Below are 12,000 nucleotides of genomic sequence, written 5' to 3'. Positions count from 1 at the left end.
TAAAAAAAAAAAAAAAAAAAAAAAAAAAAGAAGAAACCAAAAACCTTACATCGAGAGGTAGCATTTCAAACCTAAGCACATAAATTACAGCAAATATTCCTGAATCTTTGATCAACATTAAGATCGTCTTACTCCCATAGGCTCAATTTAGAGGAGCTGCCTCAAATTTCAACTTTATTAACTTATGTCTGTATACTGTTGAATCAGGAGGGTTCCTGTTGAGCTCCATGACCTGAGACCCAAACCTCACTCAGGGTCTTTCATTCCTTTTTCAGTTAGAAATTATTCAGACTTCATTAATGTGATTTTAAAGGAATATTCATCAATACCGGTATATTCGTACTTTGTAGGGCTAATTCCACACACACACACACACGAATAGAGCTGAAAACATCTTTATCACTTTCTACATTCTTTCCTTGAACTTGGCTAGCTATCGAATGGAGTCTCTTTAATTTTAGTGTACATATTCTCCAGATGGTAGAGGATTAAAATACCAAATTCCTACAATGGGAAAGTTGCGTTATACACAAGAAAGAAGTTGAAGTAAAAGAGATTTTCCATTTGAAGGAGACAGCTACTCAGAACCAGCTGAGTGCCCCACGGATACGTGAGCCCTGTTTGGGCAGCCCTTGTAATTTTGTTTTTAAGCAAAAACTCTAACATGAAATTCCCTAACTTGAAATAGTGGCAACTAAGCATACATACATACAAAAAGTCCACTGTGCAGACAACCCAAAATATGACCCAGTCTACGAGATATGACCTTTGCCATGCTGAATGCTTACACTGCAATTGCAGGAAACTGTACTTGCTGCAGGCACAAATTGCAAAATATGTACTTCTATGTTGCAAATGAAAACTCAGGCCAGCTGTTTTCAGCATATGTTTCTTTTCTCCACACCCAATCTATTTTGGGGGCAGGGACCTAAGATTCTCATCGCTGAGTTAACTCAAGTTCAAGTTTTTTGGATTCTCAATCCCTTTAACCAAAAGTTAAAGTTTGGGGTGTTCTATCTTACTAGAACTTCCCTGAAAATAAACTCATTTGAGCTTCTCTGACTTGTTCCCATCACATTCCAGGGATTCCTGCACTAAGTGTTTAAAAAGTATTCAGCATTCTCACTAAAGCAGAAATCCAGTATCCTGCAAGAGAACAATTTTCTATCAGAGAAACAAGAAAATTCCAAAAAAATCAAAAATGAATATCTCTACAGCATCACAGTTATCAGACATAAGCCAGGGATTTAGCTCAGTGGTTCCGCTGCCTGCCTTGCAAGCGCAAGATCTCAAGTTCTATCACTGGTACCAAAAAACAAACAGACAAACAAACAAACACCTCAGAAATCATTAGTCCATTCCATTCACTCTACTGGCACAGAACCTAAAATTCAGAAAGGTCAAATGACTTGTACAAGGTTATGTAGTATAAGCTGGCAATATGAGACAATAACGTGAATCCAGTCAAGTTCGTTCCGTCTTGATACAGTATCGTGGAAGAACAGCAAGAGAGGGAAATCCTCTGAAGAAAGTCTCTTTTAGAATCGTTTCATATCTCATATTTTCTTCATTTTCCACATGGCTTTTTCAACTCGATTCCTATTCATCAACAGATGACATCCTTAAAATGAAGAAGGGTGAATGGAGAAGAATTTCTCTGGCTGCTAACCCACTGAAGTTGCAGTTATTAATCAATGCTGTGGTAGTTTACATCCCAGGTTTTCCAGTAATTTGGACTAAATTTCCAACCGTCTGCCCCATCTTCCTGTATTTGCAGAACTACTTTTTAGTGTGTGATACCCGATGTCTCATAAGGCTTGAAATACTTTTAAATTTTTTGTCACATTTATTACATTCGTGGTCGCTTGTTCTGGTATGAATTTTTACATGTTCTACAAGGATTGTGCTCCGAGCAAAGGTTGCTCCACAGAAGTCACATTCATAGGGTTTCTCTCCAGTATGAGTCCTGTAATGTTCATTAAGAGATGAACTCTGACTGAAGGTTTTCCCACAGTCTTTACATTTGTAAGGTTTCACACCGGTATGGCTTCTCATGTGACGACTAAGAAGGGAATGGGAAGAGAAGGCTTTCTCACATCTGTCACATTTGTAGGGTTTTTCTCCTCTATGAAGTCTCTGATGATAATGGAGAGTTGAAAAGTGGCTAAAAGTCGCACCACAATCGTTACACAAATATGGTCTTTCTCCAGTATGAATTCTCTGATGTCGTTTAAGGCAAGAAGCTTGTCTAAAGGCTTTTCCACATTCATCACACGGATATGGTTTCTCTCCAGTATGAATTCTCTGATGTTTGGACAGGGAAGAGCTATGAGTGAAGGATTTCCCACAATCATTACATTTATAAGGTTTTTCTCCAGTATGAATTCGCTGATGTTGATAAAGAGATGAACTGTCACTGAAGGGTCTCCCACACTCTTTACACTGAAAGGGTTTTTCCCCACTATGAATTCTTTGATGTTTAGTGACATTAGCTAGGGTGATGCCTTTTCCACAATCATCACATTTGTGGGGCTTTTCTACATTATGGTTTTTGTGTTGTGGCTTGAGCGATGAATTACTACTAAGAGTTTTTCTACATTCAGTACATATAGAGGGTTTCTTTCCAGTGTGAATTCTGTATTTGCTGGGGGGAGCACTAAAGCAAAAGGCTTTTCCACATTTACTACATTTATGAGTAGTTTCTCCAGTTTTAGTTCCCTCATCTTTATTTGAGGCTGCACCTAGTAATTCCTTCTGACATTTTAGACAGGTAGAGCTTTTTGTTTTAGAACGGGATGAACGTTGTGTAAATGTTATCCCACACGTAGTGCACTTCTGGGATCTAGTCCCCGAATTACTTTTCTTATATTTCTGATGTTCAGGGAGAGATGAAGAGCAATTTAGGTCCTTTCCAGCTTCACCGTGTTTCTCTGACTTTTCAGCAGTATGTTCTCTATGGTTCAGAACGAGATCTGAATGAAAACTGAAGGGTTTCTTGCATTCATTAAACTTTCTAGACTTCTTTAAGTAGGCTTTAAGATGTTTAAGTTTGTCAGAAGTCCGTTTGAGTTTCTTTCCAACGGGGCTCTTTTCTGGGTCTAGTTCTTCACCCTGATTGTCTCTCCTGTGAGTATTCTTTTGTATAACTGATGCTTTTGAATGTCCCTGTTTGTCAAGATTTTCCTTGGATTTCCCATAACATTTCCAGTATTCTGCTATCAGGCCACAACCATCATCTTTGAAACATTCTTCTACTATTTTCTCTAAAGTTAAATCTTCCATAAAAACATTACAGTTTTGAACCGACACCGGCAATTCCCCTTTAGGCTCACACTCTAAAAGAAATAACACATAGAACATTTCCTGTTTGCAATTAAAGAAGCTGATGTATTGAGACTGAAACAGAAATACACAGTCATGATAAGAAATACGGCTTAGACAGATTTCAATTTGTGTTCTATTGAACAGAGAAAAGAACAGCAATACAGGCAAGCAAGATAAGCACAAAGGTTAGGAAAAATATTGAGGAAGATGGGAAGTATATGCCTCATAGTTAACAGCCTTATGTCAAATTTCTAATTTAAACCTATTCTTCTTACATCCAAACTTTTCTCTTTCCAGGGCTGGGTGTTCCAAGTCAGTCTCAACTATATAGTGAGACTCTGTCTCAAAAACAAAAACAAAAACTAAAACAAACTTTTCTCTTCCCAAACAATGCTTTTTTTTTTTTTGTATCAGGGATTGAACTTGGGTCCTTACGCTTGTGAGGCAGGCACTGGAACCACTGAGCTAAACTGCCAGCCCAAACAACACTAATTTTAATATTTACTGCATACTTATCAAATGCCAGATCCACACCAAGCACTTTGTTTGCATTATTTTGCTTCATCTTTACCACAATCCAAGTACTAGGTCCTACTATTATCCCTGTTTTGTGGATGTAAACCTGGACACCTGACTGTAAGCAGATTGCCTATGGTCACATGAATTATAAGTAAGCTTGATTTTCAACCTAGTCTGACACCAAAGCCCATGTTTTTGATCCCTATACCAAATGGCCTCTTCTTAAAGCAGACAAAGCACTAATTTTATAGAAAATGTTAATCATATTACAATTATGCAATACCATGTGTGCTAGACATTCAAAGGTTATCACAACTTGGCCCTATCAACCATAAAGATACTCTACTCTGGCATACATTTCTGATCCCTATACACTGCAGGGCTTTTGCTCCTATTCTTTTGGTCTTAAGACTTCGTAGAACCTAGTATTTAATCTCAGAGCACCATCAGTACCACACATAAATTGGACAGGGGCTAGGCTTCATGTCCTATGGTCTGCAAGGAGTTTTCTCCAGTGCTGTACTCTGACTGTGCTCTTCTCAGATCTTTGAATTCATTTACTAACCATATCATTCACCTTGGTTTTTCATCACAAGGTCCTATCATTTTCATAAAATGATTTTAAACAACTATAAAATACAAACTCATAATCCTATTACCCAGAAATTAGAAAATGTTCAGTATAGTTTAGAATACAAAACTGTATGTGAAAAAAAAGAAAACTGTATGTGTATTCTTACTGTTTTTCATTTATAGCTATTTCCCATCCCATCAATGATTTTTTTTTTTTTTTGAGACAGGGTCTCACTATGTAGTTGAGACTGACCTGGAACTCACTATGTAGCACAGGCTGGTCTCCAACTCACAGTGATCCTCCTGCCTCAGCCTCCCGAGTGCTGGGATTACAGGCGTGCACCACCACACCTGGCTAAATGATTTTAATTAATCACTAGATATATGTTAGTTATTCCCTTAACCAACCTTTCTAACATACTGTTCTTTATTAATTTGCATTAGCATTTTTTGTTTTGCTTTTGGAAATAAGGTCTCTGTATGTAGTCCAGGATGACCATGAGCTCAAGGTGATTGTACAAGTACTGGGATAACAGGCATGAATCACCACACCTCGCTGATTTACATTAGCTTTTATATAATTATGGCTACTGACTCAAGTCCGACAAAAATTTTTTCTGCAATGTTGTAAGTGATTTTTTTTAAAGAAGTTGTATATCTACAAGATGCTTCCTCAACATAAGCATGTTGGGCAAGGGATATATTTTATAACAATGCTTCTATAGCTATCTAAAAGAATTTAGGAATCTATTTTTAGAGTTACTTTCCAAACTGCTATTTAGATATAACACGATTGTTTTTTGGTTTTGGTTTTGATTTTGGTTTTTGGAGACAGGGTCTCACTATGTAGTTGAGACTGACCTGGAGCTCGCTATGTAGCCCAGGCTGGTCTTGAACTCACAGCAATCCTCCTGCCTCAGCCTTCTGAGTGCTGGGATTACAGGCGTGAACCACCACGCCCGGCTAACATAATTGTTCTTTTAGTTATGTAATTATACTGGACATAGTCAAGAAATTAATTAAAATGAATGATTTAGAAGATGTAACAGACCAAGATAGATTATTGGTTTTATTCCTTAAAATAAACAAAGACGTTGATGTATTTAATGATTTATTTTTTAAAATGTACATTTAATACAATGTTAAGTATCAAGAAGATAAAAAGATAAAAGTAGGGCAATATAATACCTCAAAAGTAACGTAAGTGTTGGCCAGGCATGGTGGTGCATGCCTATAATCCCAGGACTTGGGAGACTGAGGTGAGAGGATTGCCCCAAGTTCAAGTCCAGCCTGGGCTACACAGTGAGCTCAATGAGAGCCTGAACTACAGAGCAAGATCCTGTCTCCAAAAACAAACAAACAAACAAACAAGTAATATCAGTGTTAACATGAATTTTCCTAGATATTAAAAATCCATATATTTAGTCCATATATTTAAACATATGTTCATATTTACAGTTTTTCCCCTTTTAACAATGCTGTCAACGGGATGAACTCCTACTTATCCTTCAACATTGTGCAGCACAGGCTTCCCCTTAAAAATCTTGTGGCTGACTGGGAGTTCTCACCTGTTGCCACTGCTCAGGATTCTAAGAGTATCAGACCACCTATTACTAGTCAAGAAAACGATCAGAAATTCAAAATTATAAGCAAAGTTCTTAATGAATGTGTATGATTTTCATACCATCCTAAAGTTAAAAAGTCTTAAGACAAACCATTTTATATTTGGGACCATCTCTACACTTCTTACAGGTGCTGTTATTATAGCATGCATCATATTACTCAAGAATTGCTTTAGTATCTGTCTTTTTGGTGTCCATCAAAAAGACTTAGGATATCAAAAGCAATTCTAGACAACAGAGATGTGGCAGGGGGTATCACAATCCCCAACTTGAAACTATACTACAAAGCCACTGTGATAAAAACAGCATGATACTGGCAAAGAAATAGACCCAAAGATCAGTGGAATAGATTAGAAGATACAGAAACAACGTCAGACATGCTCAGCTACCCCATTTTTGACAAAGGAGACAACCATCCTCACCGGAGGAAAGACACCTCTTTAATAAATGGTGTTACACACACACACAAAAGAGTGGCAAGCTTGTCTTTGCTACCCAGAGTACTGATTAGGCCCAAAGCTCAAAAAAAAGGTGTTGGAAAAACTAAATTTCAACCTGCCAAAGATTAAAAGTAGATCCATATCTTTCACCATGCACTAAACTAAAACACAAGTGGATTAAACATCTAAATATTAAAACAGAAACACTAAACTTGCTGGAAGATAAGTCAGGTAGTACTCTTGAAGACATCAGCACAGAAAAAGACTTTATGAACAAAACCTCAGTAGCATGGAAACTAGCACAAAGAATCAACAACTGGGATTTCAACTTATTAAAAAGCTTCTGCACTGCAAGAGAAACCACCAACAGAGCTAAAAGACAACAGACAAGGTGGGAAAAATTTTTATCAGCTGTTCCTCAGACAAAGGTCTACTATCTAGAATATACAAAGAACTTTAAAAAAATCAGACCTCTCAAATATAAAGAACAAATTAAAAAATGAAATGAACAGACATTTCTCAGACAAACAAGTAAAAGCAGCAAATAAACATGAAAAAATGTTGAACATCCCTGGTCATTCGAGAGATGTGGAGGAAAACAACACTGAGATTTCATCTCACCCTAGTAAGAATGGCTGCTAACAAGAAATTAACCAATACCAAATGTTGGCGAGGCTGTGGTGAGAAAGGAACCCTTTTCCATTGTTGGTGGGAGTGCAGACTGGTGCAACCACTGTGGAAATCAATATAGAGATATCTCAAAAAACTAGGATTAGAGGCCCCATTTGACCCAGTTATTATTCCTCTGCTGGATATCCTCCCAAAAGAATCACACCACAGTGATACATGTGCACCCACGTTTGTAGCAGCACAGTTTCTAATAGCTAAAGTTTGGAAACAGCACAGTTGTCCATCAACTGGAGACTGGATAAAGATGTGTGTGTGTGTGTGTGTGTGTGTGTGTGTGTGTGTGTGTGTGTTTAATGAAATGGAGTACTGGGCCGGGGATTTGGCTCAGTGGTTCTGCCACCTGCCTCACAAGCACAAGGGCCCAAGTTCGATTCCCTGAAAGAAATACATATACATACATACACACATACATAAAATGGAGTACTACTCAGCGAAAAAGAATGAGAAACTAGAGACATTTAGGGCTAAATGGATGCACACTGAGGCCATACCCTTAAGTGAAATAAATAGGACACACGTGTAAACACCAAATAGTTTCTCTGGTGTGAGAAACTAAAAGTGTAAATAAGGATCAAAATGTATAATTGATAACCTGGGTGTGGTGGTGCACACCTGTAATCCCAGCACTCGGGAGGCTGAGGCAGGAGAATCGCTGAGTTTGAGACCAGCCTGGGCTACATAGTGAGTTCCAGAGCAGTCTGAACAACATAGTGAGTGAGACCCTGTCTCAAAAACACCCCCCCCCCAAAATGTATAACTGATAATGTGAAATAGGAGGAAAAGGGGTAAAGGGGTAGGGGAAGTGGGAGCGGGAGGGAAAAATGGAAGAAGGGAAAGGAAAATATATGAGAAAAGGAAAAATATGGGAAAAAAGTCTTTGTAAATAGGGAGGGGTGGAGAGGTTGAAGGGAAGGAAGGGAAGTGGGGAAAAATAAGAACAAAGGTACATCATGTAAAAGTACCAGTTCCCAATGACGAATGCAACTGTACTGTATACCTAAAATGTATCGATAAACTTAATTTTTTAAAATGTACCTCTCAGATCTCCTGTGGAGGTAGTACTCAACATTCCCTGCTGCTACCATGAACCTACCTCTGCATTCACACCAATACTACTTTTCTATGGGCTGCTTCCTATTGAAGAGAGGTCACAGGGATAGTTAGATTCCTTTCAGTGAATAACAGGACTCCTCTGACAGGTGACTCTGGTTTAAGAACTCTGTGTTTTCAATAGCTGGGAGTGGTGGCACACACCTGTAATCCTAGAACTCAGGAGGCTAAGGCCAGAGGCCAACCTGTGAGTTTGAGGCCAACCTAAACTACACAGTGAATTCAAGGCCAGCTTGAATGACCTAGAGAGGTCCCTGTCTCAAAAACAAAACAACAAACAAAAAGACCCAACCAATCAACCAAACCAAAAGCAAAACCAAACAATCTTTCTCAATCCAGGTGTGGTTACACATTCTTATAATTACATATTCAGGAGGTGTGGGGTAGGAGGATTGCTGAGAGCAAGAGACCAGCCTGGACTATGTAGCAAATTCGGGGCCAGCCCAGACTATACACTGAGAGACCCCCATCTCAAAAAAACAAAAACAGGACTGGGGATTTAGCTCAGTGCTTCCGTCACCTGCCTCACAAGCACAAGGTCACAAGTTCAATCCCCAATACAAAAAAACAAACAAACAAACAAACAAAAAACTCTTCCTCACCAACCTTTCTTTCTTCTCTTTCTCATTCACAAGCATTAGACCTGCTTTATATTCTTAAAGCTCTTCTAGCTTCTCCCAACTCCCTACCCATTTTTCTTCACTGAAATTTGCTCCAATAAATCTCCTGCACGGTTAATCATATCTTGGTATCTACTTCTCAAAGGACCCCAAACCAAGACTCTCCCGTCCAAAAAAATTTCAGGAGCTGGACAGGGTAGTTGGGTTACATATTGAGTTCAAAGCGAACCTCAACTACATAACAATACTCTGTTTGAAAAAAAAAAATTCCAGTTGGTGCTCTGCTGGCACATCTGTAATCCTAGCTACTCATGACACTGAGGCCAGAGGATCACAAGTCTGAGACTGGCCTGCATAATTTAGTAGACTCTCTCAAAATTAAATTAAATTAAATTAAATTTTAAAAATAAAATTAGGGCTGAGGATGTTAGTTCAGTGGAAGAATACTTGGTAAGCATTCCCAAGGCCATGAAATCAATTTGCAAAATAAAGAAAAAAAAATCCAGAAAGCAAGTGATCTTTTCTAATCATCCTTATATTTTTGCACCAAGCCTGCCCAACATGTCAAAGACTCTTTCCAACTCACTTGATAAACAACTGTTTTCATTTCAACTTACCTGGCCTGGAGTCTTTTGAGAGTTCTTTTTCTATTAGTCTTGATAATTCAACCCATTTTAGCTGAGAAATCAAATCCAATTTAGAAACTGGAAAGCCTGATCATAGAGGAAAGAATAGAAAACAGTTAAGCACAGAATAAGACATTTCAACATGCATGTATAGCACTGGGCTGTCCAGGCAACAAAAAAGATGCTATCAAACACACAGTTCAATATTGGGATCAGATGAGGAAATGGGGAAAAGGAGGCTCCAAACTTCCAAATAATGAAGCAAAGATCTTTTGGGGTAGGAAATGTCACGGAAAAGTATAGTTTTTAGAATCCACTTTTTTTTTTTGGTGGTACAGGGGATCGAACTCAGGACCCTACACTTGCTTGTGAGGCTGGCACAGCGCCACCAGGCTAACCCCTGGCCCCAGAATCCACTTTTAAAATGAGTCATATCAGTTCCTGAATGCCCAGCTAATATAAAGTTTGGGAGACGGAGTCAGAGAGGAAGAGTTATCCATAGCACTTATCTTTCAATAACAGAGGATAGAAAAGATATGCAGCTTAGTTGCTAGAACATCAGGAAAGGACATCTTTACCCAGAAATTCGAGGTTCCTTAGGTTTTCCTGTAGCACATCCTTATACAGTTCCTTCTGAAAAGGTTCCAGCTTCTTCCACTCTCTTCTGGAAAAGGTCACGGCCACATCTTTGAACACTATGGATTCCTAGAAAATCAAACAGTCCTTTTGCTTTATATTACTCCCAAACAGACCTAAAGGATTCAGAAAAGTGGTTAGGATACAAACTAGCAGTTTTGATAGTATTTAGGTTTCAAAAACTCTAAAGCAAGCTACAGAGTAGCTGTTATATGACTATTAGAAGTGATTCAGAAGAGTAAACTCTGCCTTTCCCATTCAGTCTCTTGCGTTAAATACTGTACACATATATTAACCCTAGCCCTAACACTGAATTTAACCCTAACACACTATTTTCTAGGATTAAAAAGAAAATCTGAAATGAAGGTATGATGTGCATCTCCAAAGCCCAAAATTTCAGGATTAAAATAAGGTAACTATTCATACCACCAAATATCTTCTGCATTTCAACTTTCAGCTTATGTACAGCAATTATGTTCTGTGTTCAGTAACATACACATGGAGGTGCTTCATGTTTACAGACACGCACACTGACTCATTCCATTTTCTACTGCACATTCTGCATGAAATTTTGACAGGCAGTATAAGTGCACTATTAGTACCTGTAGTGGCTTCCTATGGATGTAATATCACAAACAAATTACCATAACCTTGGTGGATTAAAGCAATAGAAATGGATTCTCTCACAGTTGTGGAGGCCAGAAAGAGGAGATCAAGGTGTTGGCAGGGCTGAATTCCCTTTAGAAGCTCTAGAGGAGTCAGTTCCTGGCCTCTTACAGCTTCTGGTGGCTGCCACTACTCCTTGGCTCATAGCCCTGTCACTTCAAATTGCCTCCCTCTTCCTGTTATCATCTCCCAATTTGTGTATTCAAATTTTCTTTGCCTCTAATAAGGACATTTGTGATGGCATTTAAGGCCTATTTATTTATTTATTTATGGTACCAGGGATCAAACTCAGGACCTTACGCTTGCAAGGCAGTCACAGTGCCACTGAGCTAAATCCCCAGCCCCTAGGGCCTTTTTATATAACCCAGGATAAATTCCTTAGCCTAAAACCCTTAATTCAATCACACCTGTAAAGATCCTTCTTCCAAATAAAGTAACATTTACCAGTGCCATGGATTAGGATGTTCTGAAGTCATTATTGGATTACTTAGCACTATTATTTGCTTTTGTGAACAATTATTTTTCCTATTTAGTAATTACTAGTATATAGGAAACAATGATTTGTAACCAGCTGCCTTTCTCAGCTATTGCACCAGTTTCACAACTGTTCAGTTGATTCTGTGAGGTTTTCCAAATGGATAATATTGACTGGAGTATAAATTTGCTTTTTTCATACTAACACTTACATTCTCATTTTCTCTTACCTTATTATATTGGCTAGAATGCTCAGAAAATACTGATGAATAGCACAATTTTCCTGTCATTTTACTGATACTGTAAAGACTGCTTTTTATTTTCCAACACTGTCTAGATGGAGATCTTCATTAGTAACAATATATTCTATTCGTACCTAATTTTACTAGGAGTAACTGGTGAGTTTTAGGAAACATTCATGTTTAGTGCCAGAGCTGTGACACTGTGATGTCACATAAATAGCATGTGAAAATGCATTGTGAGTTCCCTGCATTATTTTTACTTATACTACTAAGAGCTTACTTAAGTATTCACTTGATTGAAAACCAGTTAAAGGAAACTTACACATGACTCAGTACTTGAAACAGCAACTGCTTTATCTTCTCCTGAGTTATCCTCTTGTTGAGCAGCAGAATCTTGAGCAGTTGCATCTAGAAAAGGGGGAAAAAGAATCAGTCCAGCTTTCAAATGGAATCTTCAG

At 38.3% G+C, this 12,000-nt stretch overlaps 1 protein-coding gene across 2 annotated transcripts in view; it reads right to left on the bottom strand.

Annotated features, from left to right (window-relative positions):
* Positions 1-7: 7 nt before the first annotated feature.
* The window catches only part of Znf483 (zinc finger protein 483), a 16,570-nt gene continuing 4,577 nt past the window's right edge, over positions 8-12,000 (bottom strand). For both annotated transcript variants that reach the window (XM_010639335.3, XM_010639336.3), the window contains exons 3-6: positions 11,865-11,950; positions 10,103-10,229; positions 9,516-9,611; positions 8-3,335 (exon numbers count right to left, since the gene is read on the bottom strand). In XM_010639335.3, coding sequence (XP_010637637.1) covers positions 1,780-3,335; positions 9,516-9,611; positions 10,103-10,229; positions 11,865-11,950 — 1,865 coding nt within the window. In that variant the 3' untranslated portion in view covers positions 8-1,779. The remainder of the gene's footprint in view (positions 3,336-9,515; positions 9,612-10,102; positions 10,230-11,864; positions 11,951-12,000) is intronic.

The sequence above is a fragment of the Fukomys damarensis genome, unplaced genomic scaffold (assembly GCF_012274545.1).
Source record: "Fukomys damarensis isolate Sample0158 unplaced genomic scaffold, DMR_v1.0_HiC HiC_scaffold_36, whole genome shotgun sequence".
Classification (NCBI taxonomy): Eukaryota; Metazoa; Chordata; class Mammalia; order Rodentia; family Bathyergidae; genus Fukomys; species Fukomys damarensis.
This window is presented reverse-complemented; position numbering and strand designations above follow the sequence as displayed.